We start from the raw sequence: 19,939 nt of genomic DNA on the forward strand, positions 1-19,939 counted from the left end.
GGGATTATCAGCAATGCAAAGGCTGGGATGGATGTTCTGGAACAGAGAGCTTGTTCCTGCCAGGCTGTTTCCCCCACTGCCCAGCATCCCAGCCACTGAAACCTTTGTAAGAGTAAATCCACAGAGAGACTGAGCTCCATGGCAAAGATCCACTTGCCTGCAAGATAGGGCTGGGGGCTATTTATGGGGCCAAGAAATAGGATGGTCCAACATATGGGTAGCATGAGTGGAAGCTAAGTAATCTGTGGCCTGCATGTGTACAAACTTTACAACTCTTCTTGGTTAAGAAGTTGGGAGGATTTTAACTTCTTCAGGTAAAAGAAGTCATCCAAATAACATCTATGAAGACTCAGGTGAACAGTGGGTTTTTTGTTTGTTTGTTTTTTAGGTTCTTTTTTTTGAACAGTGGGTTTTTTGTTTTTTTTGGATTTTTTTTTTTTTTTTTGCAGTGAAGGCCTTCAGGTTTATGAATGAGTGGCCTAAACAAATATAATTTTCATGATTCCCCCTCATCTGTGGTCTCAGCATATTGAAGCTTGTGGGGAACTGATAATACACAGTTCAGTATTGCGGCCTGCAAATCGGTGACTTCTAAGGAAAACTAAAAGTGACTAGGAAGGACATGGGGCTCAGCCAGAGCAGGGTATGGTACAAAGGGCTGGTGAGGGTAAATGAGGCTAGGCCTCCGTGTTGGCTGGCTGCTGACAACTGAAGCCAGCAGGCTGTCCTCCATGGTGTCCCTAGATGGCTGTATCCTGGGAATGGCTCAGCTCCTGGAGTGCTGCCTAGACTGCAGAAAAGCCCTATTCACAGAGGCAAAGCCCTTCTTATGGCAAACGCCTAGCAGGTTGTAGTGGATCGAGTAAGGGCCTCATTGTCTTAAAAGATTTGTCTGGTTATTTATGTGTATGTGTGCATGTGCATGGGTGCTCACAGAGGCCTAAAGAGGGAGCTGGATCCCCTGGAGCTGAAGTTGCAGGTGTCTGTGAGCCACCTGACCTCTGCAAGGGGAGTAAGTGCTCCTAACTTCTGAGCCTCTCTCAAGCCCCAGGCAGGGCCCTATTTTCATGCTATAAAGTAAGATCACAGGCAGGATTTGATTGACAGGCTAAGGGTGGACAGGAGGAGGTGAGTGAGGTGGTGGGGAAGGAGAGGAAGCTGAGGTATCCCTGGGTGAGTCGCCATGGGTAAATGGTGGACTTCTGACTGCGAGTCTTTCCTGCAGTCCCCTCCCTTCTTCCCTTTGCAGTACTCTGAGAAGTGAATCAAGAGTCTGTCCGCTGAGAAGGTGGCGGTGTGGGGTGGAGGAGGAGGGGGATGAGGGGGCAGGGATGGGAGGCCAGGCGGGCAGCCCTGAGGGGCTGGGCACTTCCTTGGAACAGCTGGGTCACTTGTGACCGTGGCTCATTGTGCCTGGTGCCACCGCAGCACACTGGGCTGGAGGGGAATCTCCAGCTTGCTGTAGGTGTCGTGGACACTGGCTCCTGAAGACCTGTGCTGCAGGGACCCTTGCTGCCTTTCACATCCTCCAGCATGGCCAGTGTGAGTCTGGTTGGTTTTCCTTTTCTACTCTGGGACTCAGAGGACCGAAAGAGCCCCCTAGAGAGTCAGGACTGGGCATGGGGGAGGAAACATAGACCGCTAGCCCTCCCAGCATCTTCTGAGAGGCTAGGTTCTAGCTTGTAATATGGCTCCAGGCAGGCCCTTCCCTTCTCTGGGGCTCAGGTTCTTAAGGGCTGAGGGGTACTGGACAGATTCTTCATAGCTCTGGGTTCTGTGGTTTTGTGGCCTGAATGCTAACACCAGCTCAGTGACCCCCCCACAGGGCGGGGTATCTGTGGCTTCTGACTCACTTTTTCCCATACTGCTACAGACTTTGACTTGGGAGTCCCCAGGGAGGGCAGAGGCCAAGAGTGGGAAACAGGGCCCTCAGCTCATAAAGAAAAAAGTGGCTAACCTTTAAAGACAAAAACCGAGAGCCTGGCTCAGGGAACAGCCTAGACTTGAGGGGAGCATGCCTGCCCCTAATGGGCCTGCAGCAGGGTGCAGGGGTAAGTTTCTCAGGCTGGGGTGTCCCATAGCCACCTAAGGCCTAGTAGATCCATAGCTTAGTGGCCAGTTGACCCTAGGCCCAGACCTGCAAGGCTGCTCAGAGAAAGGAATATGAGCTTAGGGGCTGAAATCCTACAGAGAGGTGCAATACTTCCAAGACTGGGGTGAGGGGATATTTATGCCCCCGGTATTCTTTCCAAAATCTGATTCTCTGTAGATCTTGAAGTCCACCAATGCCTATACAAGAAGCATACTGGAGGTGTAACCCAGGGCTTCTAGGCCATCACCCTAACCCTCAGTCCTTTTCCTGAGTTTTAACTCCATCCATGCTCCCTACACACTTATAATTTGAGGGGAGGCCTAGCACATGGGAAGGGTCAGGTTAAGTTTGGGTGACCCCTAGAGAGATTCCTCTGACAGGCTCTGTGGTTGGGTTTGGGATATGTATTCAGGGAAGCTGGGATTCTTTTCAGTCAGTGGGGCTTTGAGAGGGTCTGAGGGAACAATGAAGACAGACAAGGTAGGCCAAATCTCCCATCCTAACACCCAAGGGTGGAGGGTTGACGAGTACAAGACTCCAGTGAGGGAGACAGATGCCTCTCTGCTCTCTTCCAGGACCCATGGCCTGTAGTCAACCACATAGGAGCCAGGAGAGTTGCGGGTGGGATGCCTAGGTTTGGGACGTTCTAGGAACTTCTTTGTGGTCCTTGAACTCTATCTCTGCCTTCCAGCTGCCTACACTGGTGCCTCAGACATGTTTAGAACCCACGGGAAATGTGGCAGACAAGTGGTCAGGGGTCACCTGGACTGGCTTGACACACAAAGTAATCTGCTTCCCAGAAGAGATGACCCTAGCAGGGGATGCCACCACTTTTACCTCCTGAACATGCTTCCTTACTTAGCTCAAGTCATGAGGTCATAGGGCATAAGCCACACCAGGCATTTAATTAGAAAGAATCTGGGGCCTGGCTGTCATCATGGAGCCTCAGTAGGACCCTCTCAGCCATCCAGCGTCTTCTGGGACCTCCATCTGAGTGCCAGCATGAGGCCAGGCCTAACCTGTAAGTGCTTGACCAGGGACCTGGAGGTCAGAGAGAGGCTGTTCTTGAGAGGTTGTCAGCAAGGTCCCTGCTGTTCTTGGTTCTCATGAGTGTCCGATGTTGCAGTGCAGGGACTTCACGGCCCACACGGGGTATGAGGTTCTGCTGCAGCGGCTGCTGGATGGCAGGAAGATGTGCAAGGATGTGGAGGAGCTGCTCAGGCAGAGGTAAGCAGGGCTGGACTGGTGGTCAGGGCAGATGGGGAGGGAAATGCTTATGCCCCCTAGAACCCAGCATGGGGACATGAGTTCAAATCCCCTCCTCTAGCAAGAGGGGATGCAGTGACAGAATCTCCAGATGCTGTCCTGGTGTCGCTGTAGAATATAAGTGTGCACATGTATGAAATCCTAAAGGGAGTGGAAAGAGGAGGGGAAAGTTGTCCTTCAACAACCACAAATGCATTGTGGTACCTATACACCTACACACACACACTCCAGAGCTCTCTGTTGTCTCCCCCTGGGACTGGGCCTCCTCCAAGGGGCAGCTCATGCACAAGCTATTCTTAGGACAGGCCTGTTTTTAACTGACATTTATCTTCAGGAGGAGACAGCTCAACTATTTCAGTAGCCATTTTGCCGGCCAAATGTGATGGGAGAACATGGGTCCTGCACATATTTCGGGGCCATAGCCAGCCGACAGTGGCGGAAGCGACACAGTGCTTTCTCTGTCCTTGCAGGGCACAGGCAGAAGAGAGGTACGGGAAGGAGCTGCTGCAGATTGCACGCAAGGCTGGTGGCCAGACAGAGATCAAGTAAGAGTGCTGGGGGCTTCCCCTGCTGCTCTGAGGAACCTTCTGGCTTGGGGGCTTTCTGAGTGGGGTAAACTGGACAACAGCATCTGGACCCTGAGGTCAGCATCTTGTACTCCTTTATGCTCTGGGGAGAGCGGGGTACACGGCACCACCGGTCTCACCTTCACCCAAGTCAGGAGGGCAGGTGACAGGCCTATTCCGGTCTGTATGTAGCATGCTTGGTGGGCTCTGAGTCACCCATGGCTGTCAGCAGGGTGGGAGATGCCACCAACTGACAGTATGATGGGGTTTGAGCTAGGTATCCTGTGAAGGGGGTGGCACCAATCTCCTGCCCACTGCAGATGTGTGGTTGTGGGAGTTGAGGGTCTGGGTGAGTCTTGCTTCTTACTCATAGAAGGCTACAGGGACAGTGTCTGCCTTTTGTGTACGACCCCAGGAACCCCAACTCCCTGTCTGTGAAAGTGGATAGCTTGCAGTGACGAGCAGGATGAGCTCACTGAGCAGTGGGGTCTCTGTAGACTTGCCCCCCCTTCCCGCAGCTGCCCCTCCATACTGCAGGTGAACTTAATGCTGCTTACTTGAGCAGAAGTGCTGGTTGGGCTTTCTAAGCCGTTGGCTCAGTTTGGCCCCAGTTCTGTGACTGTGGGGGATGCTGCACAGTGATCTGGGAGCCAGGCTTCTAGAGGGTAGCCTTCATGCAAAGGTGTACCCCAGGGGCAAGTAAACCCACAGGGGCTCCAGCAAGATAAGTGACCAGAGCAGGCTAAAGTTGGGGTGGGAGAGGGGAGGGCATTTCCATCGTGACTACTTGTGGATAAAGACTCAAAAGATGTGACAATACCTGCATACACAGCACCTTTGCACAATGGGGTGGAGCTTACATTCTTTCTCGGAGCTGTGCCGCCTGCAGGCCCTGCTGAAACCCCACACATGGGAGCATTCAGGAAGTGATGTTGCTGTCCCGTGTGGCACTGTTTCTCTAACTGTGGACCAAGTGTCTGTTGTCTGTGTCCTCCGTGAGCATTTATGGAGTATCTATCTGCTATATGTCCTGACCCAGATGCCAAGGAAGTTCAAGAACACAAACCCTGATATCTGATCACCTCCTTTTCTTTAGTGCTTTGCAGCATCTCCTCCAAGAGGACCTCCAGATTGCCTCACTGTCAAGAGCTTGGCCAGACAGGGTCATCCCCTCCATTCCAACCTGGAGGGCTCTTGGTAGTGTTGCTAGTCTTAGGGATCTAGGTCAGGTTCATTTCTCTGGCAGTTAAGGACTTAAAGAACAGGAAGAATCTGGAACATGACAGGTAGCAGCAGGGAAGATTTCTGACCTGGCAGACAGAATCAACTGCTACAGGAAGGCTTTTGTTAAGTGCATACAGCTAGCCAGGAGACAGTGGCACACACCTTTAATCAAGACCAGCCTGGTCTACAGAGCGAGGTCCAGGACAGCCAAGGTTGCACAGAGAAGCCTTGTCTTGAAAAACAAACGAACGTGCACACAGCAAGGCAAACAGAGAAAGAGCCCTGCAATGCAGAGAGGGTACTCAAAACCCCTAAACCTAGTCTCTTGCCAGGCTAGGGGCCTTGGGTGCCTTTGTGGGGGTCAGTTTGAACAAAGGGATGATTGATTGAACCACAAAATGTCCTGATCCAGCCCTGAACTTGTTGACTGGTCTGCTAGCAGGGGTTGGGGGGCACACAGGGGAAGACAAAGCCCCATGTTGTCCTTATTACCCTATTACCAACATTGCCCCCCCAGGCTAGTCCTTCAGCAGGGAATGTGAGTGGGTCCCCAGCTCTTGTCACAGACACTTGTGGGTGGAAAGTGTTGGTCTGTAAAAGGGCCGGGCTGGTGGCCACCCTCCAACACCCAGTCCCCTCTGCCTGTAAGACAGGAGAGCAGAGTTGAGTAGATGGAAAGGCTTGGGGTGAAGGGGCTTCATCAATAACCCACACTAAGAATTCTACTGGCTGCCTCCCCTTCTGAGGCCCTAAAACCAGCATTATTGCCTGGAGTCCTGGCTTCACACTAGCTTGCATCTCACAGAACCAGGGGCTCAGGCCCCTGGTAATAATAAATGAAATAACAATAAATGAAAGGCAGTTTTAGTCACATCTTAAAATGAGTTTTCTCACACCTCATTCACATGCTACACCAGTGAACCCGACAAGCTCCTACGTGTTTAAGGACAGCCTAGCTATTGCAGGAGCTTGTCACTGTCCTCACCCCATGACCAGCCTTGCAGAGGGTTCTTTGGCCACTGTCACCCTTTCTCTCTACCAATCCCTATTAGGTTCTCTGGATTTGCCCAAACCCCTACCTTGCCCAGGAAGTGGTCACTTCCTCCCCTCTCCTCTTGTTGCCCCAGGAAGGGCACCTCAGAGGATGGAGTAGAGCTAGGCTAGTTTTCTGTGAACCTCTCTGTGGTTCCAGATGAGCAATGATAGACCAGGGGCACTTTAAGGCCCACCCCAGCTTCACCCTCAGAAACCTAGATGCTGAGATTCTCCTGCCAGGGGATGCGTGCGTGTGTGCGATGATCTCTGCTCCACTAAGCTCACAGTAAAGGTGCCATTGAGAAGGGTGGTAACCCTGTCCCCAACCAGCTTCCTGTAGGCACAAGGCCTGCTTCCAACTGGGAGATGGCCAAGGGTCGGGGTGCTAAGATGGAGAGACGTAGTGTGGTGCATGCTTTGTGAGGGGACACTTACACTATGAAACTAGATTCCAGCCTGGATTTTCTGAGTGAGTCTTCTGAGAGCCAAGCCAAAGGTCCTCAGGAAGCATTGCCTGGACTGGTGGTAGATGACAGACCCCTGTCACGCCAGAGAAAGTGGGTCACCACAGCAGATATCCCCTGCCTTCCTCTGCAAAGTGGAAGGCTGGCCTTGACATTTTGCTTTTAAGGTTTGTTAAAAATGTGTTTGTATATCCATGTGGATGTGTGCAGGTGTCCATGGAGGCCAGAGGTGTCAGGCCTCTGGAGCTGGAGTCACAGGGGTATGAGCTGCCTGGGAAACAAACGTAGGTCCTCTGCAAGAGCAGAATGTGCTCTTAACCCCAAGAACCCCTGGGCCATCGCTCCAGGCCTTAGCCTTGAGATTTGGCTGTGGGGTGGCTTTTTGCCTCTGTCAGTTTCCTTATCTATAAATGGCAATTACCAGGTATCTTGGCTTGTGGGTTTGAGGCAAGCTAGCCATTCTCATACGGTGTCAGCAGCCCCTGGAGAGTGGTCAGTGTCAGGTCACTGGCAGAGGCCTGCACATCTGTCTGGCTGATGGCTCCTAGGCTGCTAGGGCTGCTCTGTGGCTTTGTCATTTTGAGCAAGAGGACCCCATCATCCTCCTTCAGCGGTCCTGACAGGTTGCCACTCCTCCTTGGCCTCAGTTTCCCCAACTGTCCAAGCAGAAGAGGAACATTATCTGTTCTACCCCTAAGCACAGGCAGGTGGGGCTCAGTATGAGATGGGTGTCATGTGGCAATTTTACCACCAGGGGGCAGGAGAGCGCTCTGCAGAGAGACGGTGAAAGACTGTGTTTCTAGTGAGCCTGCCATGCTCCAGCGTCAGTTTTCCACTCCAGCACAACTAACTGGTTGCTGTTGTGTATGGAAGCCCACAGTAGGAGGTGGCCTGATCTCTACACCACTATCTGAACACACCTCATGCCCTTCAAAGGCCCTGCTCCCTCCGTGGGCTGTACCTGTGGTTCCTGTATCTGCCCCAGGCTCCCTGTACACACTGATAAACAGCAGTGTGTCTGGGGTGGGAGTGCTGGCACCTCAGCTCAACACCCAGCATCACCACGCTCTGGGGCAAACAAGGTTGCCAGACAGAATACAGGGCACTGGATTCTGCTACTCCCAGCATTTAGTGACAGCTCTTTAGTCGGGTGTCCATCATTTGTTATTTGGGGCATGCTTATACTTAGGAAGCAATTTTAAAATAAGGTTCAAGTAAACCAAGCCCTGTGGAAATCTCTGGGAATGGGGGTGGGGTGTTTGAGACAGAGGCTTAGTGTGTAATCCAGGATGGCCTTGAACTTGTGGCTTTCTTCCTCTGCTGCCCGAGTACTAGAACTCCAAGCTGTGCCACCCCGCCCCTCAGGTGCTTGCAATAGCTCTGTAGCACCCCCTCCTGTTTGAGCACTGTTGGGCTCTTATGTCCTGTGTAGCCTCTTCCTTTCCTTCCCCCTGGGGCCCTCCCTGGAGCAGTCCGATGCCATAGCTCTCCCTGCCTGTGACCCTGCCCACCCTCTCCATTTGCCTTCCAGGTCACCTGCTGGAAGGAGCAGTCAAAGGCCATTCCCCTGCTTCAGCTTCTTGCTATCAGCAGTGGGTTACAGAAGCACTAGACTAGGTCCCTGCCCTGGAGGGGAGGTCTCAGAGAGGGCAGGGAGCTTCCTGAGACCCACCCCTCTTCTCTAGGTGTGCAAACAGAAGCAGGGAGTGAGGGTGGATGACTTCTTTCCCGCCATACCAAGGTCTGCTTTGTAATTTGCAAAGGCAACTTTGTTTTCTATAATGCCAGTTTTGGGTTTACATTAACGATGACCATAGCCAAAGGGTCCCTTGCATCCAGAGGTAGTGTATACGGCTTGGGACCCTCCCTCCAAAATAAAAGTGCCATAGGCCAGGCAGGACTTCAGGTTTTTGCAGCATGCCTGTCTGCTGACCTGAACTTCTGTTTTGCAGTTCCCTGAGGACCTCCTTTGACTCCCTGAAGCAGCGTAAGTTCCAACCATCCCCTATAGCGGCAGGGCTATAGGGCCCACCTCTCCCAGGGGTGACTGGGGTGTGTGCTTGGGTGTGGTCCAACTTTATATGGAAGATGTGAGGGGTGGGAGGTGAAGTGTGAGATTGCCAAACCGGTCCAGGCAGAGGCCACACTGTCACCCTAGAGACGGAGAATGTGGGCAGTGCACACATCCAACTGGCCTTGGCCCTTCGTGAGGAGCTGCGCAGCCTGGAGGAGTTCCGTGAGAGACAGAAAGAGCAGCGGAAGAAGGTAAAGAGGGATGGGAGACTAAAGGAGGGAGGGCAGGGACCAAGGAGGGTAGCTGAGGTCACCCCTGTTCTGGGGGCCATTTGGGATGTATGGTTTGATGAGAGGGAGGAGTGTATTCTAGTTTGCTCTCCTGTGCTGTGATAAAACACTGACTTGGGAAGAAAGGTTTAATTGGCTTAGCCTTCCCATGTCACAATCCATCACTGAGGTCAGCTAGGGCAGGGACTGAAGCAGGGCTCACCAGGAATGCTTACTGGCTTTGCTTCCATGCTCATGTCAAGATACATTTCCTAGATAGCTCAGGCCCAGCTAGCGTAGGGTACTACTGCCCACAGTGGGCTGGACCCTCCTATTAACAGTCAAGAAAATGGGCTACAGACACGCCATGGGTCAATCCAATGGAAGCAATTCCTCAGTTGAGGGTCTCTGTCTTCCTAGGGATTTAAGTTGGCAATGGAAACTAACCACAGCAATGAGGTTTATATAAAGGCTTAGCTCTGGGACAGAATGTCCCATGGAGGCTGCCATGCCAGGAAGAGGAAAATGTGGGGCTCGACTACCGTACTTTTTAGACTGCAGAGGGTCAAGGACAGCATCAGGTCCAGAGGATCCAACTTGAGTTGGTCCTGAACATGAGGATTAGTACTGTTGGTTCTGCAGACAGGTGGACATGGGACCAGTACTCTACAGGGCTGCTCGGCAGGGAGGAGGAAGACACTGTTTAAGGGTGCAGGGCAGACTTCAGGCGCAGCTAAGCATGTGAAGCATTTCCCACTGTGCCCCACAAGGAGTGGCTACACTGGAAGGAAGTGAGCACCTCACTGCAGGCAGTGTGTAAGCTCAGGTTTCGGGTTGCTTTGCAGGGAGGCTGCAAGGCTGGGGTAGGGAACAACTCTCCAAAGCCTGTGACTCTGATTGGCTGAGCACCTGGCCCACCTGGAGGGTAAGCAGCTAAATTTCAGAGCTGGGGCCAAGCAGCATCTGGGGATCCAGGAAAGGTCCTTTCCCTTCCGGTGCCTCATTTTCTCTCTTGTACGAGATACTCTTACTGACATCACTTGCCTTGGGAACTTGATCCTTCACAAATAGGGCTCTAAGGCATTAACTTAGTTCATTGTGTACCTTGTGTTCTAGGGTTTCTCTGTAGATCTTGAAGTCCACCAAATGCCCCTGCCAGAAGCTTACTGGATGTGTAACCCAGGGCTTCTAGGCCATTACCCTAACCCTTAGCCCCTTTCTTGATTTTTAACTCCATCCATGCTCCCCACATACTCGTAATTTGAGGGGAGGCCTGCACATGGGAAAGGTCAGGTTAAGTATGGGTTGACCCCACCACCACCACAGCAACTCTTACAAAGAAAACATTTAACTGGGGTGATTTGCTTACCGTTTCAGATGTTCCATTCATTATCATGATGGGAAGCTTGGTAGCATCAGACAGATGTGGTACTAGCTAGGCCTTGATATGTAGGCCACAGGAAGTTGACTGAGAACTTCAAAGCCCACCCCCACAGTGACATACCTAATAGTGTCACTCCCTATGAGATATCATGGGGACCAATTATATTCAAGCTACCATATCGCGGTAAATAAGGATCAGGATAAACAAGTAGGCCGAATAGATGTTTATTCAGGGAGAAATAACTTACAACCTAGACAGATGAACACCAGGAAATTCAACCCGATCCTCTCCTTTCTGAGTCACGCCAGAAAGAGAGCGCCTTTCCTGGCCCCCTCCGACCTCCTTCCACAGGTCACTCCGCCCATGGCTCCATCCCCCCAATGGGCGTGGTCAGTGCCACAGAACTATCTCACTACACTACCACACCTTGTCTGCCCATCTGGACAGCCTCAAGCTTACAGGAATCTCAACTGGCTCTCCCATGCTAGCTCCAGAAACTGCCTGGCCTTGAGTGTTTGATCAGGTGATCCCTCTGATTAGAGACTTGTCACTGAGCATGTGGAAAACCTACTGCAGGGAGACCTGGCTGGGCTACTATGAGCTTTGTGGTCAGAACAGCTCCTTCCCTGAGCCTGACTGGGTCTATATACATACACCCCCTGTGGAGAGAGAGGGTGACACACGATTTTGGCAAGTGGTGGTTTGGGAATGAAAGACTCGGGACTCGTGAGTATCTGTGTGTAGGTGAGGATGCTCCCTGGCTGGAGCGAGCCCAAGTCAGGAAACAGTGGGCATAGCCCCAGCCTAAGCTTCTCTGTCCTTCTGTTCTGAGTGTATTGTGTTTTTGTTTGAGACAGGGTCTCACTATATAACCTTGGCTGGTCTGGAGCTTGCTATATAAACCAGGCTGACCTCACACTCAAAGATCCTCCTGCCACAACCTCCCAAATGCTGGGATTAAAGGTGTGCAATACCACACCCGAGTGGTACTGTTTTGAAGGAAGTAACTAGGAGAGAGTAGACATGGACACGAGCTTGGAGGGGTGTAATGTCCCAGGGACAAGGACAACCATCCTCTTGGCATAGGGGAGCATCTTGAGGCCAGAGCCCCCAGCTCAAGGCCTCATGTCTCCTGCAGTATGAGGCCGTCATGGACCGTGTCCAGAAGAGTAAGCTGTCATTCTACAAGAAGACCATGGAGGTAAATGGGAGGGCTCTGGGACAGGCTTGCCTTAGGCCTCGGTCTGCTATGTATATTGACCTATTGGGGGGATATGCTGGATGCCCAAGTCCTTCAGGATCTTGCATGAAGACAGAGGGGCAGCTGTACACATAGAAGTCCATAGTGTGACCCACACGGTCAGCTGAGGAGTCCAGAAGTAGCAGGGAGAAGGGACATCTGAGAGGTATAAGGGCCTGAAATCTCCTTGGGAACAGGCTTCAGCCCTTACATCTCTGTCCCTGGGAAGGATGCCTACTCCACCAGAGCCCCCCACAGGAGGGGCCTAGGCTTAGGGAGCCTCACGCTGAGGCCCCACATAGGGCGCGCGCGCGCGCGCGCGCGCGCACACACACACACACACACACACACACACACACACACACCCACACACCCCAGGCACACCTGTCTGCACTTTCAGTCAAAGAAGGCGTATGACCAGAAGTGCCGGGATGCAGATGATGCTGAGCAGGCCTTTGAGCGCGTGAGTGCCAATGGCCATCAGAAGCAAGTAGAAAAGGTATGTAAGGTGCTGGGGGTGGGAGTGGGGGTGATGGATGTTGTGACACCCAATGCAGGGTAGTTGGTAGGCAGGAAAGGGCTGCCATCCCTGCCTGAATTTGCGTATCTGGGGTCACGCTAGCTGCTCACCCCTTTCCAGTTCTCAGCGTCTCACTGTGCGATGGGTGTCCTCCAGTGCCATTCTTGAGCACAAGTCCTCTGCAGCACAGGCAACCTCCAGGGAGGGTAGGGGTAACTGAGCATTCAGGGTCCTTAACTCCTGTTGCCCAGCCTGGAAAGCTGAGCTCCAGACAGAGCAAGGGGTTGTGGAGGATTTGAATCCTGGTTGACCCAAGCCTGGGTTCTGAGCAGCAATGCAGCAGAGGCCACATGGGTCTCAGCATCTGCATTTTTCAAGTTTCCTGGTGGCGCGGTTTGTTTAAATTCCTTTTCATGGAACTAGCCTGGTACCCTCGGCAGCAATTCACCCACCCACCCTTGGATGTCCCTGGAGTGGCCAGAGGGTGCCAGTCACACCTGCATAGTTTCAGTGCCAGGATTCCTGGTCTGGAAGTCAATGCCACTCTTTTGTCTCCTCAGAGCCAGAATAAAGCCAAGCAGTGCAAGGAGTCCGCCATAGAGGCAGGTACGAGGCCCTGGCCACTGCTCTTCTCTTCCCTCGCCTGGTGCTCTCCCACATGGCAGCAGTGTCCCTGTGTGCCACTCCAGGTGTGCTCTCCAGAGCCACTCCTTGTCACTCTGCATGTTTCTCCCTCAGCCACAGACACACTCATGACTGTTTCCTCTAAACCTAAGGAAATGCAGACACAAAGATGTCACACAGCCATTAAGTGGTGGTCAGCATTTGAACCCAAGCCGTTGGGTTTCGGAGCCTGAGATCCACAGGGCCACATCCCTTCATCTCACACACTCAGTGGCAAATGCTCGTGTTCAGCTGTCCTCCCATCCCAGGGGCGGATCCTTCCTCCCGTTCACCGCTCCACACCTGCTGCTCTCTCAGCAGGCGCCAGATGACCATGTTGTGATTCTAGCTTGCTGTAGTACAGCAGCTTGTAGAGGTTCTCCTTGAGCCTCAGTTTACCATGTGTAAAGTTTACCATGGAACACAGGATGGAGCAGAACTCTGTATATACAGAACTTCTGCTCCAGCCCTTGGCCTCAGAGCACAGCAGGGCAGTGTGGCCGCTGTGTGTATTGACCAGTAGCCTGCCAGTCCTCTTGGGGAGGGGGCTCCCAGGATTTGGGGGAAGTTGTGCTGGGTGGGTCTCTGCAAGAGTGGAAAACAGAAGCGATCCTGTCATGGAAACCTTCAGGAAAGGGCCAGGCTACCAGGCCTGCCTAAGGGTCCCCTGTGCTTGTAGAGCGACTGTACAGGCAAAATATTGAGCAGCTGGAGAGAGCGAGGACTGAATGGGAGCAGGAACACCGGACCACCTGTGAGGCAAGTGGCCCAGGCAAGCAGCCTGCTCCTCTGCATACACCCCTGCTCTATCTGTGGGCAGCTGGAGTAGGGGATGGGACTCCTTCATTCTGCTTCTAAGTTACCTGCTTGGCTAGTGCCTGGGGTCTGTCCCCAGCACTCACTATGTGTCCTATGCCCTGGATCCCTTATCTGCAGAGATTTATTCTTCATAAGCCCACAATGACCTCAAAGCCCACCCTGCATCCTACCAATGGACAGAGCCAGGAGAGTCCTGTGCCTCACTAGGTTCTGCCAGCCTCCCTTCTAGGACAAGGGACCTACAGGGCTGTCTTTGCTAGACTTGACCGCAGCAGAGTGGTCTGCACTGGTCTCCTAGCTAAGCTGTGGTGGGGCTGGCCCCACAACCTTTCCTCCCCCACAGGCCTTCCAGCTGCAGGAGTTTGACAGGCTGACCATCCTCCGTAATGCCCTGTGGGTACACTGCAACCAGCTCTCCATGCAATGTGTCAAAGATGATGAGGTGTGTGCTGGGAGAAGGGCAGCTTGGTGAGATGGGGTCCTCTGGGGCCTGCCAGCATCTCCCCAGACCTCTGCAGTTCACAAGAGTTGGACAGGGCCCCTGGCCTGGTCTCCAAGCCTCGGAAAATTGTACTCCTGTGGTTCCCTGCATCTGCCCCTTCAGGGCTGTGTCCGCCCACTCTTTCCAACACAGCAGAGACTTGCTGTGGGAACCTGGTCTAGGTTCTCTCATGCTCCTTCCCTATAGCTCTCTCAGGGTCTCTATCTCCTCACAGAGCCTAACACTCGGGGCTGGCCAGGTCAGGAGTCTACTACCCAGGCAGCTCCGATCACTCCTGCCCACAAGCCACCTGATCCTTGGGGGCATCCTAGGGGCAGCAACAAGTGTGGGCCCAGCTTTAGAGTGACCTTGCTTTGCCACTTCCCTTTTTTTTTTTTTTTTTTTTTTTTTGAGTCCCCCATCTTAAAACCGGTTACACCATGGGTCTCTGCCCGGGGCTCTGAGCTCAGGTATTCAGGAAACTTCAGAATATCAGCCAGGTCTCTAATTGCTCTGGCAGGCCTGACATCCCAGCACCGAGCCTGAACTATATAGCAAGGCTAGGCATCAAGGTGATGATGGCAAGGGCAGATTTGGGGTGAAGCCTGGACACAACCTTTTTCATTTCCTACCTGCAGCTCTATGAAGAAGTACGGCTGACACTTGAAGGCTGTAATGTGGACAGCGACATCAATGGCTTCATCCAGTCCAAGAGCACTGGCAGAGAGCCCCCAGGTAAGACCCAGCCTGAGGGCAGCTTAGCTCCTGGAACCAGGCCTGGCTGGCTTTAGACTTGGCCCAGGCTGGTGTGGCTCATGCTTCCCTATTGGGTGGAGTTGGCCACATGTAGACTGGGGGACAGTATATTCTAGGACTAGGCTCTTGGCTTATTTCCCTTAAAGTTTAAAAGGAACAGAGCTGAGTGAACTAGTGTTCTCAGGAGCAAGGGAGGAGGCAGGAAAATTTTAAGGAGGTACCAGTAGAGTGGTCTGCACAAATGACCTGACCTGTCTAGTTGTATAAAACCATGAATCCAGAATTCTGGGCTGGAGAGATGGCTCGCCGGTTACGAGCGTCTATTGCTCTTACAGAGGAGCCATTCCGTTTCCAGCACCCACATCAGGCAGCTCACAACTGTCTGCAATTGCAGCTCCAGGGAATCCGCACCTCTAGCTTCCACACGAATGCATACTTATCTACACACAGTGCCTGGGAGGCAGAGGTAGAGGCAGGTGGATCTCCGTGAATTTGAGACCAACCTGGTTTACAGAGTCTCCCAGGACAGCCAGGGCACCCTGTCTCAAAAAACCAAAACAATTTTGGTCCAGGGCCATAACGGGCAAGTGTGGCCAGGTACAATCCGGCCAGCCTGGCACATTTTCTCTCTACAGCTCCGGTGCCATATCAGAACTACTATGACCGGGAGGTCACCCCACTAATTGGTAGCCCTAGTGTCCAGCCATCCTGTGGTGTGATAAAGAGGTGAGACAATGATGGACTGAATAGTCAGAACTCTCCCACATCTCATGACTGAACAGCTCTGGTCAGTCTGGTGCCCTGTCCAGGTACAGGGCATTCCACAGAGCTATTCCATGATCAAACTTCCCTCAGGGAGCCCTCAGTCCAAGAGGATCCAAGTGCTAATCACTCACATTGCAATTACTCACCAGTGACTATGCTGGTCCTGGGCAAGTGCCTCATCTGGCTCCCTTGGCCCTTTGGCCTCACTGTGAGGCAGGATAGTGTCTTAACTGTCAGGCATCGGTAGCACTCTCCAAGTGGTTTAAAAGTGGCCCAAAGCCCAAGACATTTGGAGAATTCACCAAGTTTTCACAGAGCCACCTCTCTGGCCTGGCTGTCATCAGGTGCCAGGATCCTAGTTGTGTGCCCTGTGAGTGACCTGGTCTAGTCACCATGGGACCAAGGAAAGGAAGACCTGCTTGGCTCAAACTGTCTGGGCCTAGTAAAATGAGTGGGAGAACTTTAAAGGCAGCTTCTCCCTCCCTCCAGGGAGGTTTCTCCTGGGTATAGGGCCCTGCTGGCTGCAGGTGTTGAGATGACCAGAGGTGTATGGGAGGAGGGTGCTGGGGATGAAGGGATGAAGGGACTGCCAAGAATGGCCGGTGGGGTGGCCACAGGCCAGCGAGGTCCCTGAGTGCCGAGAATTCCAACCAGTCCCTCTGCTTCCCGTGAGGTTCCGCAAGGCCTTCCCCTCTTCCTCCAGGTTCTCTGGGCTACTGCACGGAAGTCCCAAGACCACGTCTTCTCAACCACCTGCTGGTAAATGACAGGGGAGGGGATAGCGGGACAGGGGACATGTCTTCCACCTAAGACCCCAGTGGGGAGGAGAGGCCTCCCACCTAGCAGCACAGATGGTGCACTAATGTCCCGAAGGGAAAGGTAAACTGTCCAAGAGCAGGGAGGATGGTAGGATCAAGCCCCACCCACCCCAGCAGTCTCCAGAGACCACTGTCCTCAGAGAGGGGGATAATTGCAGTCTCACCCTGCTCTCAGCTTCCACAGACACTCTGGCTCCCACTCCTGAGCGGAAAGAGTTGGTCTATGCAGCCATCGCTGTGCAGGCAACACAGGGGAACCATGAGGCATCGGCCCAGGACTACCGGGCGCTCTATGACTACACAGCACAGGTGAGGCCTTCGCTCTCCAGCTCGAGGGCGCTCATGCCTGGGTGTGAGCACTTAGACTAGCATCAGAGATTAGGGGAGTTCAGTAAACATCTGCTGGGCTACTAGCTGCATGAATCTGCATACATGGAGGTCCACAAAGGCTGACAGCTCAGGGCTGCTGTGGACCCCAAGACCCACAATGGCCAAAAAAAGTCCTAGAACGACATCCTTGGAGAAAGTGATCAGGGCAGTCGCAGGACAGCTGCAGAGATGGATCCAATGCCAGCCCTGGCTGAAGCGGCAGGCCCTGAATATACCCATGAGTGTAGGCAGGCTGGATGTGGGCTGCACTGAGGTCGCATTCAGGGATTCAGGCCTGTAGAGTAGTGGGGTACTCAGGTGACAGTAGATGGCTGTGTAGTTAAGTATGAGAGAGCTTGCTTGCCCTTGGGGTATGACAAATGCCTTTGAGATGCTACAGTGGTTTGAGCAGTCCAGGATAGGAGGTCTCCATGACAACCTGAGCGAGTTAGGAGGCCAAGTCTCTTGGGGAACCCCACAGACTGTCTACCTCCAAAGAAACCACCCTGGAGGCCTGAGCAGACTCAGCAGACTGTTCACCTTAGGAGACAAACATACATGGGCTGCCAAGGTGGGGCTGGTGTCCGACTAGAGTCCACTCATGCACTTACTATTTCTTGCCCAGAATTCCGATGAGCTGGACATTTCTGCAGGAGACATTCTGGTGGTCATCTCAGAAGGAGAGGATGGCTGGTGGACAGTGGAACGGAATGGACAGCGTGGCTTTGTCCCTGGATCCTACTTGGAGAAGCTCTGAGGAAAGACTAGTACCCATACTTCTTCCCTCATGGTGAGATTAAGACCGTTCTCACCACTGCCCAGGACTCATGGGGATGTGTGCTGGCTACTTCCAGTGACTTTCTTCCAGAAGAAATAAAGGGGCATGCTCTTCCTGCAGTGTCCAGGGGCTCAATTCAGAAGGCAGAGTGTGGAGCGTTTGGGAGAACAGAGCTCTGCCACTTGCAGACAAGCCTTCAGTGGTAGTGTCAGCTAGGAGCAGAGGGGAGAGGCCTGGACCCGGGTGTCTGAAGCTCCCAGGTGCCAGAGCTACACTGATACCTGGGACAGCCAGTTAGATGCAGGTGGGTGAGGCTGCAGAGTGGCTCAGGAGGGATGCAGAATGAGATCAGGCTTCCGGTGGAAGGGACGTAGGGCACAGAAGCAAACATGTGAACATAAGGCATGGCATACTTAGGGGACACTGTTGGGGACTAGAAATAACTGATGGGTCCAGAGGCAGCTCTGGGGAAAACACTCAGGGTCATGGCGTACTGCCCTTCAGTGCCCACCACCCCGTTACCATCTACCGGAGGAAACTCCTCCCTCAGTGCCCCTCCCTGGACATGCCCTATCACCTGTGTGAGCTGTGGGCCTGTGGCTTACTCACAGACACTGCCTGCCTACCCATGTACCTAGGCAAATGTCAGGTGCCAGAGACAAAACTGTGAGCAAACACTGGTCTGGAGAGGAGGAGGGGGTTGCTGGAAAGGGCCCTTCCTGTTTACCACCAATGCCTGCCTCCATTCTCCAATCCTTCTCACTGGAGCACAAAGGGGGGCTTAAGCAAGCATGCCTGTGACAAGGCTGGGCCTTTTGAGGCTGTTCTGTGGTCTCTCATCAATTTCAGGGTACAAAGACCTCAAGCAGCTCTCTGGAACCAGAGCTCTGAGCTGAGGCCAGGCTGTTGCTGGGGGGAGGGGGGAAGGGGGGCAGGTTTGTGGCAGACAGAATGGAAGAGGGCTCTGAGCCATGGAAAGAACCAGATGATGTTGACATCCTTTGGAAATGTTATTTCCCTCATCATGAACACACCTGTGACACATCAGATCTGCACATAGGAATGTTTGGAGAGTGACTTAGTCCAGGGCTTGGTCTCTCCCATGAAGGAAGCAAAGCTAGCAAATGACAAGTCCACTTGGGCCAGAAAAACAGGAAGGTACCCTGGCCACCCTCGTCCTACTGGTCTGTGCTTGCCTACAGGATGAAGGCTGCTCAGCAAAGTGACCTAGAGAATTCTGGTGGACGTAGAAATGGATGGGAAGAGAGCTGTAAACTCTGGCCTAATTTGACCTAACCCTTTCGAAGTGGGCAGGTCTTCCCTAGGTGGGGGGTGGGAGTAGGGGTGGGTGGGACAGGCAGAGTACAGACTGACTTCTGGGGTAGCTATATCACAGCCTGCTTTATTCCTTGAAACTACCTTGTCATCTTGATTGATCATCCCATTCCACTGCAAAGATTTTTTTTAAAAAACCTTTGGCCTAGATATTTATCATCATCTCTGACAGGTACTGCAGTGTTGATGGGCCCCATTGGGTGGTGGATAAGCAGCCTGCTCTCCAGGCAGCCAGAGAAAACAAAGCAATGCTTGGATCTCAATTTATACCAGAGGGAAATAAGCCCACAGACGAATTCTAGTCAGCTTCACTGCACCCTGCAGATTCCCTGTTCTCCTGTGGATCAGATCATGTCAGTGGCTGGGAACCAACTACACAGGAAGACAGTGCCAGAAGAAGGAGCTGGCATAACTCTGCATAAGTAACTGCAGCCTCTCCCTGTCAGAGGGCGGCTCAAAGACGGCAGTAGAAGGGAGACCATGGCTCGTGCTCTCCTGCCAGAGCGAAGGTCTCTGACTACCCTTGGGCAGACTCAGGCAAGCCTCAGTGATATCCATCACCAGGAAGGGTGCAGCAGGCCTTATGCAAACTGCTACCTCTAAAGTTACTAGTCAAACACTACTTAAAAGCAAGGGGTTGCCACTTTTAATAGCCAGGCCTCCAGCCTCTGGATCTTGGCTGTAAGCAGCAGTAGCTCATTCAGTATGTTCCTTGGGACAACCATGGTTGCCACTGAGTCCTTCCCAATAGTGACCAGAAACAACTCACCATTTGACCAGACAACTTAAGCACCAAACTCCAACAACTTTCCCTTAGCTGCTCCTGGACCAAGCAGGCTCAGCATGACCTACTGTATGGTCTGGCTACTTCCCACTGTGGCTCCTAAAAGGTCACCACATACAGGGGCTCACTGCCCTCAGCAGCCTCAGGCTGTTGGGATTTCAGGGATGGGCTTGTTAACTGTGCTCAGCAGAGCTAACTGTAAGACCAAGGGAGGAGAAAGCCCCGCTTTACCCACCTCCAGCTGCATTCAAGGTTTACAGGCTGGACCAGCCACAGAGCCCTGATCTATGAGTGTAG

At 52.9% G+C, this 19,939-nt stretch overlaps 1 protein-coding gene across 2 annotated transcripts in view; it reads left to right on the top strand.

The window, feature by feature from the left end:
* Pstpip1 (proline-serine-threonine phosphatase interacting protein 1) overlaps nt 1-17,638 on the top strand; it is a 38,999-nt gene extending 21,361 nt beyond the window's left edge. The window contains exons 2-15 of one of the 2 annotated variants that reach the window (XM_051197517.1): nt 3,219-3,319; nt 3,829-3,903; nt 8,600-8,634; nt 8,806-8,912; nt 11,453-11,515; nt 11,955-12,053; nt 12,635-12,680; nt 13,417-13,496; nt 13,900-13,998; nt 14,676-14,772; nt 15,429-15,519; nt 16,262-16,317; nt 16,552-16,685; nt 17,371-17,638. In XM_051197517.1, coding sequence (XP_051053474.1) covers nt 3,219-3,319; nt 3,829-3,903; nt 8,600-8,634; nt 8,806-8,912; nt 11,453-11,515; nt 11,955-12,053; nt 12,635-12,680; nt 13,417-13,496; nt 13,900-13,998; nt 14,676-14,772; nt 15,429-15,519; nt 16,262-16,317; nt 16,552-16,685; nt 17,371-17,502 — 1,215 coding nt within the window. In that variant the 3' untranslated portion in view covers nt 17,503-17,638. The remainder of the gene's footprint in view (nt 1-3,218; nt 3,320-3,828; nt 3,904-8,599; nt 8,635-8,805; nt 8,913-11,452; nt 11,516-11,954; nt 12,054-12,634; nt 12,681-13,416; nt 13,497-13,899; nt 13,999-14,675; nt 14,773-15,428; nt 15,520-16,261; nt 16,318-16,551; nt 16,686-17,370) is intronic. The other variant, XM_051197518.1, reaches the window with a different exon arrangement.
* Nucleotides 17,639-19,939: the final 2,301 nt, after the last annotated feature.

Source organism: Phodopus roborovskii, unplaced genomic scaffold (assembly GCF_943737965.1).
Source record: "Phodopus roborovskii unplaced genomic scaffold, PHOROB, whole genome shotgun sequence".
Classification (NCBI taxonomy): domain Eukaryota; kingdom Metazoa; phylum Chordata; class Mammalia; order Rodentia; family Cricetidae; genus Phodopus; species Phodopus roborovskii.